General features: G+C 41.2%; 5 protein-coding genes across 5 annotated transcripts; 2 read left to right on the forward strand and 3 right to left on the reverse strand.

The window, feature by feature from the left end:
- Positions 1–338: 338 nt before the first annotated feature.
- On the reverse strand, positions 339–4,591 carry BCR41DRAFT_333676 (hypothetical protein). The gene is made up of 12 exons (XM_022021901.1): positions 3,963–4,591; positions 3,630–3,683; positions 3,211–3,483; positions 3,001–3,063; positions 2,751–2,885; positions 2,456–2,584; positions 2,222–2,345; positions 1,954–2,081; positions 1,669–1,798; positions 1,493–1,570; positions 1,130–1,376; positions 339–998 (listed from the first exon to the last, which is right to left on the reverse strand). Exons 1-12 carry the CDS (start codon positions 4,542–4,544, stop codon positions 344–346), a joined length of 2,598 nt encoding a protein of 865 aa, XP_021883520.1. The 5' UTR covers positions 4,545–4,591; the 3' UTR covers positions 339–343.
- Positions 4,592–5,781: 1,190 nt separating this feature from the next.
- On the reverse strand, positions 5,782–8,710 carry BCR41DRAFT_368856 (P-loop containing nucleoside triphosphate hydrolase protein; the record flags this gene model as incomplete). Its single annotated transcript, XM_022026418.1, has 3 exons — positions 5,782–6,884; positions 7,023–8,510; positions 8,614–8,710. 3 exons carry the CDS (start codon positions 8,708–8,710, stop codon positions 5,782–5,784), a joined length of 2,688 nt encoding a protein of 895 aa, XP_021883521.1.
- Positions 8,711–10,730: 2,020 nt separating this feature from the next.
- Positions 10,731–11,742, forward strand: BCR41DRAFT_244455 (hypothetical protein). Its single transcript, XM_022020146.1, has 2 exons — positions 10,731–11,232; positions 11,390–11,742. The coding sequence occupies exons 1-2, from the start codon at positions 11,050–11,052 to the stop codon at positions 11,657–11,659; spliced, it is 453 nt and encodes a 150-aa protein (XP_021883522.1). The 5' UTR covers positions 10,731–11,049; the 3' UTR covers positions 11,660–11,742.
- A 5,919-nt stretch (positions 11,743–17,661) lies between these two features.
- BCR41DRAFT_302304 (myosin tail-domain-containing protein) lies at positions 17,662–19,704 on the forward strand (the record flags this gene model as incomplete). The annotated part of the gene is made up of 4 exons (XM_022020665.1): positions 17,662–18,876; positions 18,991–19,296; positions 19,460–19,539; positions 19,641–19,704. 4 exons carry the CDS (start codon positions 17,662–17,664, stop codon positions 19,702–19,704), a joined length of 1,665 nt encoding a protein of 554 aa, XP_021883523.1.
- Positions 19,705–20,121: 417 nt separating this feature from the next.
- BCR41DRAFT_394021 (hypothetical protein) lies at positions 20,122–22,687 on the reverse strand (the record flags this gene model as incomplete). The annotated part of the gene is made up of 5 exons (XM_022028608.1): positions 20,122–20,377; positions 20,477–20,823; positions 20,938–21,863; positions 21,959–22,126; positions 22,621–22,687. 5 exons carry the CDS (start codon positions 22,685–22,687, stop codon positions 20,122–20,124), a joined length of 1,764 nt encoding a protein of 587 aa, XP_021883524.1.

Consider the following 22,687-nt stretch of genomic DNA (forward strand, 5'->3'; position numbering starts at 1 on the left):
TTTTTGATGTTGATTTGTCTAATTGTATAATGTATAATTCCTTTGTTGGATTGTTCAAGATGCATGCAAACCTTAAATTCCTCAAGAACACTTGTTAAAAGCCACATTTGCAAACCAAGGGAGGAATCTTTTGGTTTTTATCATAGTTTTATTATTCTACAACTAAAAGGAAAGGAAAAAAATAAAAAAGAAAAGAAAAGGAAAGAAAAGAAAAGGAAAGGAAAGTAAAGGAATGGAAACACATCAATCTATGGGGCGATAAATATAAAAATACGATGTGTTTTTTTTTTTTTTTTTTTTTTCTTTTTACTTATTTGTAAAAAAAAAAAAAATTCTATGGTGCTCATTCAAATTCACTAGAAGCAGCTCTATCATATTTGTTGATGTTGCTATGGTGGTGCTGTTGATGATGCGGATGCGGATGCGGATGATGGCGTTGTTGGTGGTGATGATGATGAAAGTCGTGTGGTTGTGAGGATGATCTATAATTATGAACAGCTTCTGTCTCGTCTTCTTCTGCTACTGGCACCATTCGATCTCCACCAGCATATTCATCTCCATAAATGTTTGCAGGATGGATCGGAAGACCATATTCATCATAGTGTTGATGCTGCTGAGGCAGTTCATGATCATTCATCATATGATGCTCCTCATACTCATTAAAATGATGAGAATGTTGTTGTTGCTGTTGTTGATGATGATGATGAAGGTCGTGTACCTCTGAGTAAACTTCTTCAGGATCTGCTCCATGATATTCCTGATGATGGTAATCCTGATGTTGATGTTGCTGTGCCAACGTGGCTTCATCTACTTCTTCCTCCTCATCAAAATCGAAAATCGCACCGTAATTGGCTAATAGCGTTTCAATAATACGACATTGTAGACCCATATCGGCTAGTTCATTGACTGCATCAGTACCACCACTCGAGAGAGTTGGACCAAAGATCAGCCCCAGATTCGAGGGACCCATCATATTGACCGCTGAATTCGCTTGGACTCTGTTATTCGACGGATAAAAAAAAGAAAAAGAAAAAGAAAAAGAAAAAGAAATGTATTGATCAGCACATCAACGACCACAATACTTAGGTTCATAGAGAAAGAGAGAGAAAAGGGCATGAATAATTTTTACCTGTTCAAATGGCACATCAAAAACTTAAGAGTAGCATAATTGGGATCTGGAAGTTGATTAGTGACCTGATGAAGGTTCATCAACTGTAAGTCTGGATCCTCAATACTAGCGGCCTTGATAAAGTCTGGATAAAGTTTCCGTGTCAGCAAAGGATCTGGAAGTTCACGGAACCAGGATTTGAGCACACTTGCCACGCTATTGATATCGCCACAATTCTCTTCAGTACTCAAATCCACAGCAGAGCAATCTATGGAAAGGAATAGGAATGGAAGAAACCAAAAATAAATCAGGTACCCTTTGTTAGTATTTCAATAACAATTGGAGAATCGACTGTTGGAATCAAAAAGTCTATCTATACGTTACCACGGTCGAATGCTGATCGTAGCCTGTTAGTAGCAGAGGTGATTCCTGAAACACGGTAAATTCCTTTTGTGTCCATGCCTATTCATTAGTTTAGAGAAATATTTCGTATTTAGGAACCTGATGGTTGAGGGGAAGTAAAATATATAATATATGTAAATACATGACAAGTGCTTTACCAAACTGCTCGATTGCCTGTGTGCATTTGACTACAATCTCTGGTAAATCTGCTTCGTCTCTAATCAATTGTTCAGCAAGATCAACGCCAAAGATAGGTTTCGGGTTGATGATCGCCTGTGCCTGTGCAGACTATATATATATATATATTTTTTTTTTTAAAAAAAAAAAAAAACAACACACACGAATCTGGGTTAGGACATATAATCTGATCCAACATTTGAATACAGCAGACCAGACCGGACAAAGCTAAACCGAATAAGAATCTGGTGCATCATTGAATTTACCATAAGGTATTCCTGGTATGGAGCTGCAGATCTGACCACAGGGGTTGCCTTTGCTGAATAAGCTTGAATAAACACTTGGAGGTCCGTCTCCCTGTTGATCGTGTTGATACGATCACGCATACCCATATCTAGAGGAGGAAAAGCAAGAAAAAAAAAAAAAAAAAAGTGAAATGGTTGTTTAGTCGTCTGCAATTACTATATTCCCACGATAGATTAAATGTTTTGTAGTAAGGTAATAAGAAGCGTATTTTTTTTTTTTTTTTTTTACCGTTTTCGTTGATTGGATTCAAGATAACAGCGTCCTTCATCATATAGTCCTCGTACATGTATCCATAACGTGTTAAGTAGTATTGAAGTGATAGATCTGACTCGTCAATTGTGTCTTTCAAATTCTATATACATGTATATTTAGGAAACATGGGCGTAAAAGTTGTCAATGTTAATGTCTCTAATAAATACATTCCCGCCTTGCAATTCTTTTTTTTTCCCATCATTTACCCACCTTTAATATACTAGGGAGCATGTTAGAATAGTAGTACTGTCTGGCGTCATTTGTCCGAGCCAGTTGAGCTTTGTATTGTTCATGTGCGGTAGTCGCTTTGTTTTTAGCTTCTTCTTCCTGCTTATTGAGCTATGTGAGAGAGAATGAAAGGAACCAGATGAAGGGGAGAAAGAAAAAGAGTTAATAACCTATCCTTTGCCATTTTGCTCGTGATAAAACCGACAGGATACAATAATGATAATGATAATGATAATGATAATGATTATATATATATATATATATATATATATCCTACCTGGCCAACAGTCTTTGGTTGCCGGAAAATGTTCATGCCCTTGGTCATGGTCTTTTTGGCTGCAGCCGGGTCACCCACTTTTTGAAGAATAGCACGTTCCCATTCCTCGGTGAGGGAGTCATACTTTTGTTTCGCCTATTGACCAAATGCTAATTTGGTTAATGCAAAGACAAATAGATACAAATGTCATATGTATGCAGGATCAACATTCTTCATTTCTTTTGGGTGAGAAAGTTGTGGTTGTTGTTACCTTTTCCAAATTCTGTTCATGTTCTTGAACAATCCTCTCCTGCTTTGAGCCTGCTTCCTTGAACTAAAATAGGATAATGTTTTTAAAATAAATGTGAAAATGGGTCAATTCTGTTATTCAAATCCAAATTGGTTGCCAACCAATGCGTCTAGATTTTTTTTTTTTTTCCCCTGGTATTTTGTGGTTGTTGCAGAATTGGTTTGTTTTTACCTGCTTCCGACTTTTATCTGTTTCCTTGTATATTGCTGACAGTTCATCCGAGAGGTTCTGCAAATCTCTAGAGAACTCGAGTCGGTTGTTTCCTAAACGTTCATGCATTTCCAGAATATGGATCCAACAATCACCAAAGGATCCTTGTTTTGTATGGGCCTGGTTTTCGGCCTGTTGACGATAAGTATCTCGGAATCCGGTGGCCAACTTGAGGATGTTGGTACCATATTCTGCTTCCATGACTGAACGTTTCTTTAGGAACGAAATCATATCCTAAATAAAAGAGGAAAATAAAATAAAATAAAATAAAATAAAATAAAATAAAATAAAATAAAAAAAATAAAAAAAGAGAGTTTGGAATAAGGTTTCTCACACTTCCCGTAATGACATGATTATTCCTTTTCTTCTTTTTTGCTTACCTTGCAGGAGTGAAGGTTTTGCTTGACTCGTTCCAGCAGAATAGGTAGACCAGACTATATGAACAAACATGACAAATATGAAAAGTGATATGACAATGATGAGGATTGTGAACAAGAACCACATACTGCTCATTCATCAAGGCTTTGTTTTGTTTTTTTTTTTTTTTTTTTTTTTTCTTCTTCTTTTGAAAGCAGTAAAGTGGATCGACTCTGCATACACAAGTCTCATCAATCTCATTGCGAAATGATAAAGTAGCAGCACTGAAGAAAAGCCGAAGAAGAAAGAAAAAAAAAAAAAGAAAAAGAGAAAGATAGAGAGAGCAATTGACTTACGTCGAGATCCGTCAAATGTTCAATGAGCTTTCGAGTTTCCGAATCCACATCTTTGAGATCACTTTCTCCATATTCTAATACGACAGAACTAAGTGATTGTCCATCCACGAGTGCGTCTTCATCTGATTCATTGATAGTCTGCTGTTGTTGCTGTTGATAATCCAGATCAAATCCATCATTCAATTGTTGAGGATTCTGTGGTTGTGATTGATATTGTTGTTGTTGTTGTTGTTGAAGTCTAGCTTGTTCATCCTGAGGTTGAAGAAAGAGCATTGAGAAAGGTCTTGATTTCTTTGGTGACTTTAAAGCAGAACTACCCGTGGTATTGAAATTGAAAGGAGACGATGGCTGTTGCTGTTGCTGTTGTTGTTGTTGTTGTCCAGAATATCCATTGGGATTGCTATTGCTGTTGTTATTATTGATATTGTTGCTATTGTTATTATGTGGAAGAAAGGCTGAATGGGCCCCAGTCGTGAGAGTATTGTTGTTGAGGGAATTGGAGGTCGGAGTAGCGATATAGAGCGACTGAGTCTTGGCTGCTCGTCGGTCCGCCCTCTCTGCGGCTGACTTTCCTGATAGCATTTTTTTACTTTTCTCTTCCTCTGTATGTTCTTCTTTTATCAAGAAAGAGATAAAAAAAAAAAAAAAAAAAAAAAAAAAGACACGTTTGAAATGGGAATGGGAATGGGAATGAAACGAATGAATGGGAATCAACTAGAGCAAGTGAAAGAGAGAGAAGAGAGAAAGAAAGAGAAAAAAGTGTTTAATAACCAAGACGTTTTTTTTTTTTTTTTTTTACTTCCAACTGTTTTATGATAACTCCTAATGCTTTTTTTCTTTTATGACAATACCAAGAAGTCGAAGGTTACAAAGGTCAATGAGGTCAATAAAAAAGATGGTGGTTAACTGACAGGAACAAGGGAAAGAAAGAGAAAGAAGAAAAAAGAGAAGAGAAGTATGCACGCCTCCCCTTTCGGTCAAAAACAAACGAATGACTGGTGACCCACGACACAAAAAAAGGGGGAATTGGATTGCTGCATGATGCACAATGCAATATTCACAAATGCTATACACGTCGTTGGTTCATGATTTGAGTAAATGTGGACATTGAAGGTTTACACGTACTTGACTTGGTTGCCATTCTCTGACCTGTGAGGAAGATAATGATGATGTAAAGAAGAAAAAAAGCTATAATAAGATAAAAAAAATAAAGAGTTCCGGCCAGGAACACTTTATGTTACCACCATCATGGTTACTGTACTCGTACTACAGTCAAGTGTAGATTGATCAACTACATGTAGACAATCAGACAACCCAGGCTAAACCCCCAAGCAATCGGTCCCATCAGGATAATGTTTGATCAAAATCAAATGAAAAAAACGACCAAGAGACGTCCATGTTCTCCTTTAATTAAGAAGGATTCATTCATGCATGCACTCTTCCTTCTAGCTTGATCCTCCGCATAAGAATGTTTTTTTTTTTTACTCTTTTTGGGCTTTTTGGGATGTCCAAATCTGTTGAGCAACCAGATAGTTCCATTGACTGCAGCGTGCAACGTGTCACCTTTGACCCGTGCACTCACAACGGTCAATCTATTCTTATTTTGAATCACATCCAATCATTCCTTTTCCATGTCCCCTGGAGTTTATCTACTCCAAGCATCAATTGATATAGTCGTAATCATATTAAAAAAAAAAAAAAATTCTATAAAAATGTTTCTAGCATACAGGTAAAAAAAAAAAAAAAAAAAAAAAACTTGCAACCAACGCTATGATTCTATCTATATAAGAAAATAAAAAATTCCTTCTACTCTCTCTCCTCAAAGCTTTGTCGTTAACAAAGGTGAATCAATTTCAAAACCAATACCCTTGTTTCCTTTGCGTCGTCCCTTTCCACCATCACCATACAATCCATCCCATTTCCGCAACGCTGTCAAACTGTCCATATTCTCTGAACAAGATGGCGTGATCTGTGAAAGAGCCTTTTCGAGATGACTCTTCTTGATAACGCGCTTGGGCCCAGACGAGGATGCAGGCACAGTCCTGTTGGCTACATCGAGAGCCTGCTTTTTGTATTGATTCAACAATGGTGATAAATCAAGTACTTGCTTGTCTTTATCAGATGAAGATTCCAATGATGATGATGCTGACTCGTCCGAGGATGAAGACAAAGCCAAACTCCGAACCTCGTTCTCAACATCCTCACGCACCGAGGCCAATGCAGCAGTGACACACAAGTTTTTAAGATCACTGCCTGAAAAGAAAGAAGTCTTCTTGGCCAATTCCTTCAGATCGATTCCATCCTCCAATTGCTCCTGGCTCAAATACACATTCAGGATCTGCTCCCTTGCTCGTTCGTCTGGAAGATCTACTAGAATTCTTCTTGGCAGTCGTCTCAACACTGCATCATCCAATTCGAACGGACGATTCGTTGAGGCCATCACCACAATCCCTTGATTCTGTCCACTCGAGCGTAATCCATCCCACTCTATCATGAATTGGTTCAAGATCTCACGCTGACTCGAATTACCACCCCCACCTCCAATGCCACCTCCACCACTCGACCCACGGGCTCGGAAGATCGAATCCACTTCATCCAAAAAGACAACACATGGAGACAACTTCCTTGCCAAACTAAAGACAGCAGACACATTCTTTTCACCTTCTCCGACATACATGTCAAAGATGTCGGACGCCTTGATCTCTAACATCCTTGCACCCGACTCCTTCGCCACGGCCTTTGCTAAAAGAGTCTTTCCAGTTCCCGGGGGACCAAAGAGCAACAGACCTGAAAGGAATTCATTCTGGAGTAGGCCATATGAAAAGAGCTGCGGTCGAACCAGTGGAAGAGTAATCATAGTTTGTAGTGTCTGAATGGTTTCTGGAGGGATGATAGTGTTCTGGAAAGTAGTCTTGATCTTGTCTATTGTTTTCATTCATTTGTTCATTAAGGATATAATTACAGCTGTTAGTAGATATCCATGGTTTTTTACCTTTTTTTTTTTTTTTTTTTTTTTTTCCTTTTTTGAAAAAGTTAAAGGAAGGCAACGTAATGATTTACCTGGATCGACAATACTGCCTAGCAATCGGCGTTCATACCGATTACATTCCGTAGGATTGATTAAAGGCTTTGTAGCCTTCTTCTTCTTATCCAAATCAGAAGCGATGATCCTCCGTAGCCTTACATTCTCATTCGAGATTTCCAAAGCACTTTGAACCAGATCTTTTGTAATGATTGAATTCTTATTCGTATTCTTCGTCGTCGTCGTCTTATTGTGACCCTGACTGTCGTTATGAAGGAGACCCTCCTGATTATTTTCACCCAAGTCACTCAGATATAGGGATCCGAGAGCATTAGCAATAACACGGAATACCTTTCCAAACCCCCAAACTTCTGAATCAATCCCACGAAGTCCTCCAAAGACATTCAATGCTGTCTCTGATTCTTCAAGTTGCCCTCCTCTGAAACTTAAAACTGAATGCAGGTTACGACAGTTGATCTCTCGGATCCTCTTTGCTTTATCCCGTTTTAATAGCTGAGCATTCTCATAGGCGTATCGAAGTGGTAAAGGCATGTCCGCTGGATTTGAAGTAGTAATGGCATCAGATAATAGCTCTGCTCCCGTCGCATCCGAATAATTATTGTTACTGTAATTGTTTTTGCGAGTATGGTTATGATGGAACAGGTATGGGGGGATGGAGATATGATGGAACGATTGAGTGGGTCCTGGGAAGGTATCAAAGACGAGTGAAGCGAGCGAAACATGACTGTTCTGAAATGGATTCTGACGATGATGGTGATGTTGATCATCTTCATCTGTAGGCCAACGTGACTTTTGTAAAATGGCAGGCACATTGATAGGAGTCGATTCTTCATCCATGGTTACAGAAACGCCTGTGCCGTCTCCATTACCGTCGTTACCCATGGCTCCCTCTGTTAATTCGTCCTTGTCTATATTATCGTCGTCCTGACTCTCACCTGTGAGAAGTGAAGGAGAGTGTCCTGCAACAACCATGACATTATGTCCTGCCTTGCGAAGTGTGAGTATTGCATTAGTCAAGGATGGGAAAACAATGTGTCCGAAGGGCGTGTGAATAATGTCCGCAATATCTTTCAAGTACAGGATTTTAGGCGATGTCTTTTTGCGATCAGTTGATGGTAATGGCGATGATGGTGATGATGATGGTGATGATGATGGTGATGATGAAATTTCTGATGCGGATATTGATGTTGGTTCTGCCAACAATAGTGCCGTCCAAAACTTTTCAAACTTCTCTTTAAGAGAGATAATGGGTGATACGAATGAATCCTGCCGGCCATCTTGACGAGCACTCTTGGAGGAAAATATCCTAGAGTCCACAAAGACCGCTGTTGTAGCTATTGATGAGCCGCGCAAAGGGTTTTCTTCTTGATCATCATCATCGTCTGCATCATCTTCCATATCATCGTCATCAGAATTTAACATATCTCCTGTGAACTCTATTGGGACCGGCGCAGCCACAAACGGATTGAATCCTCGAGACAAGTGATCAACTGGCCATGGATTGCCTAAGGGAAAATATAAATATGTATATCACTTTTTTGTGAGTCGACAATACACAGATATCTGCCTATCTGATCTGTCCGTACTTGATGAATGCATGCTTCTTACCTGCGCCTTTAGTGTTAAAAATATCTGAAGTGAGCTCCATCATGTCCTGAATATCCAGAACGACAACATCAGCGCCTACCTTCTTTGCTGCAGCCATTGTGAGTGTTTCCAGCATGTATGATGAACCCTCAGATGGTGAACTGAGGATAATATTGTTGTGGCGAGCCGGCATCCTTTGAAGGTGCTGTACCTGTGGTGCATTCGAAGATAGAAGACAGGACGCCATAGTGTTCAATAGCTCATCCAGCACAGTTCCGTGGATATGATATGGAATTGTCTTGATGTCGTGTGGATTGGATGAGGCAGGATGATAATGAGATGAAAGAAAAGATGTAGGGATCGTGGGAACATAAACTTTAGACGTTGAGGGATCTGAGGTCTTTCCAGTAGTCCGGTATATTGATCCTCGAAGATTTTTATACCGCCTTTTTGATGATGATGATATCGTAGAAGATGAAGACGCGGTTTGCCGCGGAGCATTGGAAGGAGGCGTATCTGATCCATCTTTGCCAGGTGATGAGGAAGGTGAGTTTCCAGAGGAAGATGAAGATGACGATGATGATGATGATGATGATGAGGATCCTGTTTCAGATGAAGAGGGAGAGGAAGGAGAAGAAGATACAGAACTGCTACCGGCTGCTGTTGCTTCTGCGTGCATTTTGGAATGGCTACTGAAGTGAAATCTTGAGACGGTTCCTCCTGATCGGATATTTTTACTGGGCGATAACAATAATGACTGACATTGAAGTGGTGGTATTGTTGTTGTCCTTGATACTGTTGAATGTAATCGATATCCACTTCTGCTAGCTCTTATAACATTCATATGCCTTGGAGGACCAGTCCGAGGTGCCGTGATCCTAATGAGCGACAACATCCTTTGTGATGGTTTAATGATGGTGTGTAATGAATGGATCAGATCAATCGAACCTTCGTTTGCATTGTCAGTCTGTGCGCTGAGTGCGTGGGCAAAAGAAAAAGTGAGATCTTTTTTTTGTCCGCAGTCACCGTCACTGCTGTTGTGGCACTGAATGAAACCAGGAACAAGCCGGAGTTTGAATAAAATGACGTATGTATCACATCTTTTAAATGACACGGTTGGTTTTCTTTCGTATTCTCTATGGCTCTATCAGCTTATGATACTATAAAGCAGCAGCAATGATAGAAAGCTGGGTACTGAACTTGTTTACAACGGGCTCTTTTTGTCCGGCATTGGGTTCTGTGTTTAACTGGCTGTAGAAACACTGGTATATATAACTATATATATAGAATAATACATTTGTAAAAGGAATGAACCTTTCTAGTGATGTCTGCACTTATTCATAGGGGGGTATCTCCTCCCTAATCAAACAGCAGCGATAGTTGTAAACAGCTAAAAAGAACCCTGTGCCTGGAATGCAAAGGAGGAACGCATGGACATGGGCTGATATGTTTTAACATGCGTCACAGGAGTGCTCAACAGCTTGGTCATGGTCATCCGCTACATTTTCAGGGGCATCAACCATGAATATAACTCAGACCCAGAATACCATCTTGAAAATAAGTGTATCTTTTAAATAAAGAAAAATAAAATAAAATACCTGTGCTGCTGCTTGCTGCTTTCGATGATGTTTTGATTGTTTACTGTTATTCATTGAATGAAATACAATAAAAAAAATATAAAAAAAAAAAAGAGTTTATGCATTGGGTTGAAGAACAAAATGTAGACAGGGCATGACATGCGGTTCTTCCCCCTTTTTTTCTTATATTTTACTTTATTTTGTTTATTCTATTCCGCTTAATTGGGAGCATGGATCATTTTTTTACATTACATCGTTATCCATTCATGGGCCCAATTGTTGTACCAAGTTCATGTACCTGTAGAAGCGATGGTCATCCACTCCTCCACACGTCTCCTGGTCTTTTTCTTGCTTCCGATTGAGCTCCTGAACGATTCCACCTTCCACCTGACAACTTTTTTTTTTTTATTTTTTTATTTGGATACACACATCATTTATACATATACACATTCATACACCACACTTTCTTTTTTAGTTTGCCCTATTTTGTTCTCCCTTTTCCTCTTTTTCTTTTTCCCTTCAACTTCCTTATCCATTCCTCTTTTCTTTTTTTTTTTTTTTTTTTTTTTTCTTTTTACGACACTCTTTTTTATTTCCTCCTTTTTTTTTTCTCTCTTTCTTCTCTTCATTAACCCATCATACCCCTTTCACCCCACCACTTCACTTTTACGTTTTCTACTATTCTTTACGACTATTGTTAATAGGCTGTATTATTTTAGGTGGTTGAAACAATTTCTACAATTACAACTAAAACTACAACTACGACTACAACTACAACTACAACTACAACGACTGAAACTGAAACTGAAACTGAAAAAAAGAAAATCAATCACGTATTAAAAATAAAATAAAAATAAAAAAAAGATAAAAAATTCAAGACATGGTGGACGCCATCGCTCAACGAGCTCCAGAATACCGCGGCTTGGCCGTAGACGCGGTCGCTCAGGCTGCATTCAACGAAAAGAAATGGGTTTGGGTAGAAGACAAGGAAGAAGGCTATATTGCAGGATGGATTTCAAAAGAAGATGGCGATCAAGTCGAAGTACACTTGAACAACGGCTTGGTAGCGTGAACATGTCTCTTTTTTTTTTTTTTTTTTTATTTCCTACTTTCAACGTCATTTAGGGGGGAGAGAGATTTGATATTCTGATACTAATCTTTATTTTTTAACGAATGCGCGGGTGGAAATATACTTTTTTTTTTTTTTTTTTTTTTTATAGGTCAGGACAGTGAATATCAATCAGACGGGCAAGATGAATCCGCCTAAATTCGACAAGGTCGAGGATATGGCAGATCTGACCTATTTGAACGAAGCATCTGTAGTCCATAATCTTCGTCTACGATATCATTCAAATCTCATCTACGTAAGAGAAGAAGGAAAAGGGAAAAAGAGGACGAAAGCAATTGAGCGATCTCTTTTGCATGGGAAAAAAGAAAAAAGAAAAAAAAAATCATCGTCATTACAACGCAATGCAATTGCTTGCATATAAAATTTCTTTTGATCCCACGCCTCTCTAATTGATGGATGATTATTCATTCCGTTTCTTCTGTAGACATATTCCGGTCTATTCTTGGTCGCAGTGAATCCATATCGTAAGCTTGGCATTTACACAGATGAGGTGGTATCGTCTTATCGGCACAAGAAGAGGCATGAGATGCCACCACATATTTTCGCAATAACCGATGCTGCATATCATGACATGCTACAAGATCGCGATAACCAGTCGATTCTAATCACGTAAGAAAAAAACTTTTTTTTTTTCCTTCTAAGCATATCATCATAATTAGGATTCTTGGGCTTTTTTTTTTATAGGGGAAAAAGATTGCACATGATCTGGCTTGTATAGCGCATAATAGCGAGGAGGGAGAGGGAAAAGGCTCATGGACATGGTCACTTGCTCATAACCACACTTTCTACATTCTTTGTTTTTCTAATAGAGGAGAGTCCGGCGCAGGAAAGACTGAAAATACAAAGAAAGTCATTCAGTACTTGGCCTCTATCGCTACAGACAAGACAAACAAGATCGGGAAACTAGAACAACAGATCTTGCAAGCAAATCCTATCCTAGAATCCTTTGGAAATGCTCAAACCATCCGGAACAATAACTCTTCACGTTTTGTAAGTTAAAAAAAAAAAAAAAAAAATACACCTACTCTTTACTCTCTTGCTTCTATCAATTTTCTTTTCTTTTCTTTTCTTTTCTTTTCCCTTTTTTCAGGCAATTGACCTTTATTTTTTTTCTTTCTCATTTCTGCTCTCTAGGGAAAATTCATCCGTATCGAATTCACATCTGCAGGTCATATTGCTGGAGGAAACATTGAGCGTTATCTCTTTGAAAAGTCCCGTGTGACATACCAGACACCACAGGAGCGAAACTACCACATCTTTTACCAATTGTTGGCAGGAGCTCCAGCGGATGTGAAAAGTAAACTACCAATTTCTCTCCGATCCTGCCTACCTTTCTAGTTTTACACATGCCGTGGGAAAATTATCTGACTCTTTTTTTTTTTTTTTTTTTTTTTTTTCTCCTCCTGTTCTTTTTTACTTATAGAATCGCTCTTGTTGGATGGAGGTCTTGGTGATTACGGCTATGTCAAGAATTCAAACCACGTCATCGCTGGCGTAGACGATGGCGAAGAATTTAAAATGCTGGTGGTAACTAACTTATTATTATTATTATTATTATTATTTAATATCGCTCTCATCGTCACCACTGTCATCAAAAATGTTGCATGTTGTCTAAAAAACTGAATTACATTTGATTTTAGGAATCCATGGACGTCATGGGTTTTACAAAACAAGAACAAATCAACCTTTTCCGTGTCATTGCTTCTATTTTACATCTCGGTAATATCTCGGTCACACAAGACCGATCCGATCAAGCACAGCTCAAAGATACCTCTGTGGCCGAAAAGGTTTGCCATGTCCTAGGGATCCCACTCTCTGATTTTGTCAAGGGGCTGTTGAGACCCAGGGTGAAGGCAGGACGTGAATGGGTTGTTCAGGCCAGGACAGAACAACAGGTCTTGTATTCGATCGAGGCCCTCTCAACTGCGTTGTACGAACGAATGTTTGACTCGATTATCGCCCGCATTAATCATGCAATCGATACCCCCGGCAAAAAGTTCACCACATTCATCGGTGTCCTCGACATTGCTGGTTTTGAGATTTTTGAGGTATACCAAACGCACATGATTTATTTGACTTTTCTTTTATTAGTTCGTTCGAAAGCGAAACTTTTTAGTACCATATTAATTAACTAATTAATTTTTTTTTTTTATTTTTTTTTTTCCTTCTTTACTTTATGAATTATGTAAAAATAGGTCAACAGCTTTGAACAACTCTGTATCAACTATACAAACGAAAAACTGCAACAGTTCTTCAACCATCACATGTTTATCTTGGAGCAGGATGAGTACAAACGTGAAAATATTGAGTGGCAATATGTTGATTTCGGACAAGATTTACAACCAACCATTCAGCTCATCGAAGACTCGAATGTAATGCAAAAAGGAGAAGAAGAAAAAAAAAAAAAAAAAAAAAAAACTCCCTTTCGTTTATCAAAAGAAGAAAAGATTCAAAAAAAAAAAAAAAAAAAAAAAAAAAAAATTTCTAACTTTTTATCGTTGTTGCTCCCATCTTCAAATTAGCCTATCGGTATTCTGTCCTGTTTGGATGAAGAATGTGTTGTCCCCAAAGGAACTGACAAATCCTTCTTACAGAAACTCACAACGCTCTGGAAGGGCAAATCTGATAAATATGAGGCCCCACGGTTCCAGGAAGGTTTCATCCTACACCATTATGCTGGCAAGGTCGAGTACAGGACCGAGGGCTGGCTCGACAAGAACAAAGACCCCTTGAATGAAAACCTTACCCGTTTGTTAGCTCATTCGAGTGAGAAGTTCATCGGATCCCTGTTCGCAGATTATTTGACAGAGGAAGAAGACTTTACTTCGGTCCGGAACCGAGTCAAGAAAGGTGCTGCCTTTAGGACAGTTGCTCAAAGGCATAAAGAGCAGCTTCGGTCATTGATGGATCATCTGTACGAGACTCGACCTCATTTCGTTCGTTGTATTTTACCCAATGAAGAAAAACGAGCTGGCAAGATCAACGTACCTTTAGTATTGGATCAACTTCGTTGCAATGGTGTTCTAGAAGGTATCCGCATTTGCAGAGCTGGATTCCCTAACCGAATCCTATTCGCAGAATTCAGACAACGGTATGAGATCCTATCACCTCCTGGAGTGATCCCAAGTGGGTACATGGATGGCCGTGTTGCAGCCCAGACATTGTTGGAAGCTCTACAAATGGACAAGTCACAGTACCGTATCGGAACTAGCAAAGTCTTTTTCCGATCTGGAGTGGTATGTTTTATTTTTTATTTTTTATTTTACATTGCAAGCATGTATTTGATCCCGGTTTTGTCAATATCATACAACAAAAGGAGGAGTTTTTTTTTTATATATATTCATTTGTTTCTTCTCCTCTCACCCATTCCGTTTTACCTCATAGTTGGCAGAGTTGGAAGATATCCGCGATCAGAAACTGTCTCAAATCTTCACGAAATGTCAAGCAGTCTGCCGAGGTTACCTTGCACGCCGTCATCTGAACCAAAAGATCGATCGAGCCAAAGCAATCAGGATCATCCAACGGAATGCGCGAGTCTATGTCCAGCTCCGAGAATGGTCCTGGTGGAAGATGTATGTCAGGATCAAGCCCCTCTTGAATGTCACTCGTGTTGCTGAGGAATTGCGAGAGAATCAAGAAAAGGTCCGTATCTTGGCTGAAAAACAAGAACAAGAGACTCAGGCCCGCCTTAAACTGGAAGAAGCCAGTCGAGCTTATGAAGCTGAGAAGGCCCGATTGGAAGAGCTATTGGAGACTGAGCGAAACTTGGCGATCGATAATGAACAGATCTTGATCCGAACTCAAGCCAGAGCTTCAGAACTAGAAGACCGTGTCAAGGAAATTGAATCTGAATTGGCTCAAGCAGAGGCTCAACTAGAAGAGTTGTCTATGGCCAAGCAGGAGGCAAGCCTTCATTCCAAACAGCTCGAAGAGAAGGTTGCAGAGTTGACAGAGACTATTGAAAGGATAGAGAAGGAGCGATCTACCAAGGAGATTGAGCTTCGACATGTTCAATCAGCTCGCGAAACTGACACTGCCGCAGTTCGGAAACTGGAAGCAGAGAAACATGCTCTAGAGGTACGCTTAGAAGAACTCCACAAGGAAGTAGATGAGAAGGACCTTGAGCTTGAGCGTGCACGTCTGAGACTCAAGAACACGATCGAAGAGCTCGAGAGCAAGATTGAAACCGTGGAGAGTGAGAAACTCGCCTTCAAGAACAAGCACATGGCTGCAGAGGCAGAGCTGAAGCAGGTTAAAGAGCAAGTCATGGAGCTCGGACGGACATGTACAAACCAAGAGAAACAGATCCAGGATAAATCAAACCGTCTCAGTGCATTAGAAGCAGAGTTAGATCGTGAAAAGGCTGGAGGCGAAAAACTCCGCCGAGATCTTTTGCTGAAGCTACAGCAGAATGAAGATGAGCTCGAGTCTGAGCGACATGAACTTGCTAAGCTAGAAAAGGTCAAAGCAAGACTCGAAGAACAACTGGAGGAGACTAAGCGATCTTTGGAAGCCAAAGGTGATGAGGAGACCAAACACACAGAGCTCCAACGCATGCGCGAGACCGAAATGGCAGGACTCAAGGAGGAAATCGCTTCCTTACAAGCCGAGCTTGAAGAAGGCCGTAAGAAGCTGGCTGCTCAGAGTGAGCAGTATCGTCAGGAGCTTGATGATCTGTCGCAGGAGCATACGGCTGCAGTTACAATCAGGAATTCGTACGAGAAGCAGCTTGCGGAGATTCAGAGTCAGATCGAACGCAACATGCAGGTAGTCGAGACTTACCAAAAATCACTCAAGCAGACCAACAATGAACTCCAAATTTCCCGAAGCCGTGAAGCAGAATTGGAAAGCGCATTAGACCAGGAACGTCTCACCAAGGAGAGCTACTTGCGCCAGCTGAGTACTGCCAACTCAAGGAACGATGACACAAACGATCGTCTGGCCCGCCTCGAGCGCGACAAAGCTTCAAACCAGAAGCAGATTGACATGCTCCGAGAGGAACTCGAAGAGGAAATCCAGCGTCGTAAACAGGCTGAGGCCGGCCGTCGCGAGCTTGAGATGGAGGTGGAGGACCTTCGTCGTCAGCGTGAGGAGGATGAGGTCTGCAAGGCCGAGTTTGTCCGTAAAACTTCCACTCAGGCAGCTGAACTGGATGAGATCAAGTTCAAGTACCAAAGCGAAGCAATGGAACGTACAACCGAACTTGAGGAAGCCAAGAGACGCCTTGAAAAATCTGTTGCAGAGCTTCAGGCTCGTTGTGATGAACTCACATTGACCAACAGTAACATTGAGAAGAGTAAGGCTCGATTGACTGCTGAGGTGGAGGATCTGAGACATGAGGTCGACCGTGATCATGCTGCCACTCGAGCTGCTGAGAAGATTGCCAAGGCTACAGAGATCCAGCTGTCTCAAGCAAAGGAACAAGCGCAAGTCGAACGTCACCATCGCGAACTTGCTGAATCGACGGCAAGGAAGCTGCAGACTAATCTCGATAGCCTCAACCTCGATCTTGAAGCCAAGGACCAGCAGATCCAAAGTCTATCTCGATCCAAAGCTGAGCTGGAAAAGGAGCTCGGGTCGCTAATTAATGAGTTTGGAACCAGTGGAAAGAGTGTACATGAGGTTGAGAAGCTGAGACGAAAGATGGAAGCCCAGCTCCAAGAGCTTCAGAACAAATATGAAGAAGAACAGAGCCTTCGTTATGCTGCTGAGGAGCTCAAACGTCGATTCGAGGAACAGCTCGCAGACTCTCGTCGTGCCATGGCTGCAGACATGGAGGCTAAAGAAGAACAGTATCAGGAGACAAAGAAGATCTTGCTCGTGGAGATCGATGAGCTGGGCCAGCAAGTAACTGAGCACATGACGACCATCAATGAATTGACCAAAGCCAATAAGAAGCTCAAGGAACAGATTGACGAATTCAGCCTGAACCGCGATACTTCCACAAAGTCCAAGACAGACATGGAGAGAACCAGGAAGAAGTTGGAGACCACTTTGCGTGAGTACCAGAGCCGCCTTGAGGCTGAGGAGAGGCTTCGTAAGAACTTTGAAGACCTAGCTGCGAGACATGAACGCAAGTCAAATGCCATCCAGAGCGAGCTCGAGACTGTACTAGATGAGAAGGAGACCTTGGACCGAAACAACAAGCAAATAATGGCTGAGATAGAGGCCCTTCGCCAAGAGCTTCATGGAGGCGATGATTCAAAGGCCAGCTTGACCGAAAGGCTGAGGAAGCTAGAGCGTGAGAACCAGCGTCTACAGGAGCAGGCGGACGAGGAAGCCGATACACGGGAGATGATGGCTGCCGCTAAGAAGGGTGATTCTTCTGAGATCGAATACTTGACCAGCAAGATCCGAGGAGAGATGGAAGATCAACTTCAGGGTCTCGAAGAGTCGCGTAAGGCTGCTGTAGCTGCTCAGAGGATTGCACAGCTCGAGTTGGAGGACAAGTTGGGAGAGATCAACAATTTGGAGAAACAGCGCAAGTCATTGCAGTTAGATCTAGATGACCTCAAATCGCAGCTTGAGGCTGAGATCCTTGCCAAGAATGAAGAGGCTGCCTCGAGACGACGACTGGCAGCTGAACTTCAAGATCTGCAGATCAAGTCTGAGGCAGAGGCTGCCAAGATGAGTGAGCTCCAAGAGTCTCTTCAGATGTACAAGGCGAAGGCCGATAGCGCATTGACCAAGCTTGAGACTGCTGAACTGGTTCGCCTGAAGGCTGAGAAATCAGAAGGTTTGATGCGTCTCCATCTTAAGGATCTTGAAGAATCGCTCCAGGAAGCCATTGCCGAGAGAAAGATTGCAGAGGAGAGGGCCGCGACATACCAGCAACAGATGAGGGAGCTTGAGGATAGTCTGGAGGAGGATCTGATCGCCAATGCAGACTTGGGCATGGCTCGCCGTCGCTTGGATGAGGAACTTGCCTCTGAACGCGAGAAGCACCGAAAGGAGATGGAGGAGAGTCAGCAGGCGATCGAAACGATCAAACGCAAGTACCAGAAGGAGATTCGACAGCTGGTGACGGAGATTGAACTTGAGAAGGCCAACCTTCAAAAGATGCGAGAGACTCATAAGCAGCTAACTGCTGAACTGGAGGAAGTCAATGTGAAGTTTGATCAGGAGCTGAGGAACAATCAATCTTGGAAGAAAGATAAGGAACGCTTGGAAGCCAAGTTCAATGACATGAATCAGCGCTATCAGAATGCGCTTGCAATCCAAGACGAACAACAAGTTCAGATCACGAGCCTGCTCACTCAGGTACGTGAATGCAGAGCTGCGTTGGACGAGGCTCAGGCTGCAAAGGCTGCATTAGAGAAAGCGAAGCGTGGACTGGAACAAAGACTAGATGATGTGGGCGAGCAATTCCATACAATCACGCAGACCAAACAAACTGCAGAGAGGATCAAGCTGGCTCTGGACCAGGAGGCAGGCAATCTCCGAGAACGCTTGGAAGAGGCGCAATACTCAGTAACGCTTGCAAACGAGAGGGTCAGCAAGGCAGAGATGGCTGCTGCCGAGGCTGAGAGCGCATTAGCCAAGGAGCGAGCCATCAGTGAAGAAAATCTGCGTGTAAAGGTATTGTAAAAAGAAAAAGCATATGAACATATGGACATATGGACATTGATATTATGACATACCATTATCAAAAGAAGTCAACTTTTAATCCTTTTACTCTTATTTTATCTTTAGCAATCCTTGGAAAAGCAAGTTTCAGAGTTGAGCCTTCGCATTGCAGACCTAGAGGCGGCCACACAGGCCAGTGGGCCACGGTCTGCTAGCCACTTGCAACAAAAGTTGGATGAGAAGACCGCCCAGTTGGATACTGAGATCAGGAATAGACAGGAGGCCCTTAGAGTTCAGCGTCGATGTGAGAGAATGGTTCGTGATCTTCAGCATCAACTTTTGGAACGTGAGAAGCTGAAGGCTCGCCAAGAAGAAGATGCTGCAAAGATGGAGCAGAAGCTCAAGGCTCTTCGCCAGCGAGTGGAAGAACTGGTAAGGAATAGGAGAGAGTGATCATTCCAATATGTTTCATTCTGGTATAGATCCTCAATATCTTTGAGCAACATATACTTACGTTTTTTTATTTTTATTTTTATTTTTATTTTTATTTTTATTTTTATTTTTATTTTTATTTTTATTTTTATTTATATAATAGGTCATGTCGGAGAATAATCTGACAATTGCCAAGCGAAAAGCAGAAAGAGACTCTATGGAGTGCAAAGAGAAGTCTATTCGGTATGTTTATGGTTTTACCATTTGTATGATCCTCCCTGGTTCTCGTGTTGCCTTTTAACTTATCTTTTCCTTTTTTTTTTTTTTTTTTTTTTTTTTCATAGTCTTGAGCGTGAGATTGAAAAGATGCGAGCTAGAGTGGAAGCAAAGGCGATACCCGTTGCATAAACAAGAGTGCAATCAAACTAATGCTAATTGATAGACCAGACCTTTTAATTGCAGATAAATAGACATGCAAAAAAAAAAAAAAAAAAAAAAAGCATTGCTTCCCAATAAAAAAATTCCACTACCAAAATGGAGAGAAAAATTTTACCTTCCTGAAATGGAAATGGCCCATTTTTGGTTTGACTGGTACCTTGCTAGTCGAACTAGAGCCATGTAAACAGCCTGTCAAATACCATTCGACTGGCAAGACTTTTTGATGGTATATCCTGCCTGTCTGCTGAAAATACAAATTCTTCTCAAGCACATTCAGGCACAACCCACACAGCCATGTTTTTTTTTTTTTTTTTTTTTTTTTTTTTGCCTATCTTCGCCTCCGTCCCCACTGTCAATTCCCCCTCTCCCCTCCTCTTCTTTTCCTCCTCATCTTAGGCCTCCCACATCATTCTTCCTGCTCCTCCGGAGCTGATCTTGTAGATCAATCCCCAAAATATATTGTTTGGCATTTTTTAGGTCGCTTGTCGGTGTAGGATCCACATCATCTGCCTCGATTCCATAGAGTTGATTCACGGAGCACTCGGTCATGCCTTGCGGAACCACAAAAATACATGCGACTTCGTCAGAAGACTTAATCCACTTTTTATCGCCTAGAGTTTTCACAAGCTCCTTGAATTCTTTGCTTTTGATCCCATAATTCTTGTCCACTTTAACCTGGAATAGATATTTCGGTGCCAATATCATATCCACACAAGGAAAAGTCTTGCTCTTTGGCACTCACAATGATCCTTCCATATCGTCCTTCACATACTCATCCAAAGTATGAAAGAAATTAGTCTTCGTGCCTCTTCCGACTTCAATAGTTATTTCAGTGCCGTCATCGATGCTCTTGGCCTTAAAGCTACGACCACCTTCCCGCAGTATGTGCTGTACGTAAGCTTGGAACATTCCTACTTTGGTTGCTGCTCTACTACTATTGACGGACAATTTCAGCATCCTGGCCCAAACACTGTCGTCTGTTAAATCATACATCTTTTGCATGATATGATTAGAAGCCCATCGCAGTTCAAATGTATCATGATCTTTTGTTGGATAACAGTGGAAAAGCTGACTATATCCCTGTAAGTTCTAGTTCAGCGTATAGTGTCCTATTATCTGCGATTTACCTATCAGGAGAGCTTGCTGAACGTGTTCGTATGCTATCGACTTGGCCTTTTCTATTGTCTCACCCATCCCCAATACCTTCATCGGCGCCTCGAGGACATATCTTGGCACACCACCGACCATATCATAGAGCTCTTCTAAAAGGCTCTCACAAGATTTTTCGGCGCCAAAGGCCTCTTTAAAAGCTCGAACCTTGTTTCTGCATTCTTTTAGCTCATCTAGTTCCCATGGAGCCATGTAGTACTTCCATATCACACTCTCCATGACTTCTTGGTATCCATTCAGACCATAAAAGAAAGTCCTTGGTGACACCGAGAAGATAGTCCTGGCAGTCAAGAGCCGTGGTGTTGGTGAGCTGTCGACTAGGAACCAAGTATTAGGTAGTTGTGGGAAGGGTTCGAAATCCTCTATGTTCCCATATCGAATAACAGATCGCCCACCGAAAGCATAGCACTTTGAATTTTCCCTTTTCTGGATGGTGATAATAGGTAGGTCTTCCTCATTGCTAGTGGCAAGCATTCGGATGGCGAAGTATATGAGAAAGGATGATTTTCCTATACCAGCTGTCCCTGTGACAACAATACGATCGCAAGGGCTCCTAAGTTTTCTGTCTTTACGAAACCTCTTGTCGATCGTATCAAAGAGTTCATTGTAAGCTGATCTTACATACAGATCTTCCATGTTGATCACAGGAAGTATTGTCTCCTGAGGGCTGGATATCACCTCCATTTCTTGAAATAATGTGTTTTGGAGGGAAGTGGCTGCTTGGGATATTGAATAGTACAAGTCAGTCCTACCCACCCTGACGCCATTAGTAGCAAGTACTGAAACCAGTTCTTTACTTGTAAGGACGGAGAGATCAGGAACGCCGTTTATTATAGCCTTTTGGGAAAGTCCTGCTTCACTAATTGCCCCCATTAGGCTCATATTTTCTAGCATAGCCTTTTTGAAGGAGCTCCTATCACCTTCATCACCCTCTAGCTGATCTCGGTCTCTTTTCGAAACTGTTTGTTAAAATATAAGCAAATAGAATAATTTTAGAAGGCAGCTTTGACGCCTTAAATCGAAACCATCAGTCCAATAAGAACTAAAAACATACCTTGCTTCGGTACTTCGACAATAACGTAAATGAGATTGTCTGCTGCCTCGTCATGGAAGTAAGTATGGAGTTTTTCAAGTACGTTGTCAAGGACCCTGAGCGACTCTTTAGGAAACTTGCATAATTCCTCCACTGTTGAATCATTAGGGATGAGCTTGAGAATGAGATCTTTGCATCGATACCATTGAGTGTGTTTTCATTCTCTGCTTTGATGGCCTTCTTTAAAGCGTCAATAATTTGGTTGGAAAGAATGTTTATTGGGAAGGCAGCTCTCCTGGGTTACGGCCCCATATCATTGACACCGATCACTATTTTCACCTTGTCTCAATTCAATGTTCCGCTTTGTGAAATCTCCAGGCACCTAGCGGGCTCAATAGGAAGAACAATGTCTTCCTCCGCTTGGAGGATATCAAGGAGCTACAAGAAGACAATAAATCTATTCCAGCGCAAATGACTCGGAAAGTAATCGATCTGTTCTCGTTCTCACCAGAAAAAGATAAACTTTCAATAACCGGCAAATTATTTCTCAAGAGTAATTTCAGATAAAAACATTACAGTCCAAAACAGGATTGATAGGAGAGTTCTTTTATAATAAATGCGCATTATTGAGGCGGCAATTAGTTGTCAAAATCAATGTAGGAGATTCTACCGTCTTTATATACCTGGTCCTCTTCGATGGACACCGTCAACAAAAGGACTGACGAAAATAATCTCACACTCAAGGTGCAT

Source organism: Lobosporangium transversale (assembly GCF_002105155.1).
Source record: "Lobosporangium transversale strain NRRL 3116 chromosome Unknown BCR41scaffold_9, whole genome shotgun sequence".
Lineage (NCBI taxonomy): Eukaryota > Fungi > Mortierellomycota > Mortierellomycetes > Mortierellales > Mortierellaceae > Lobosporangium > Lobosporangium transversale.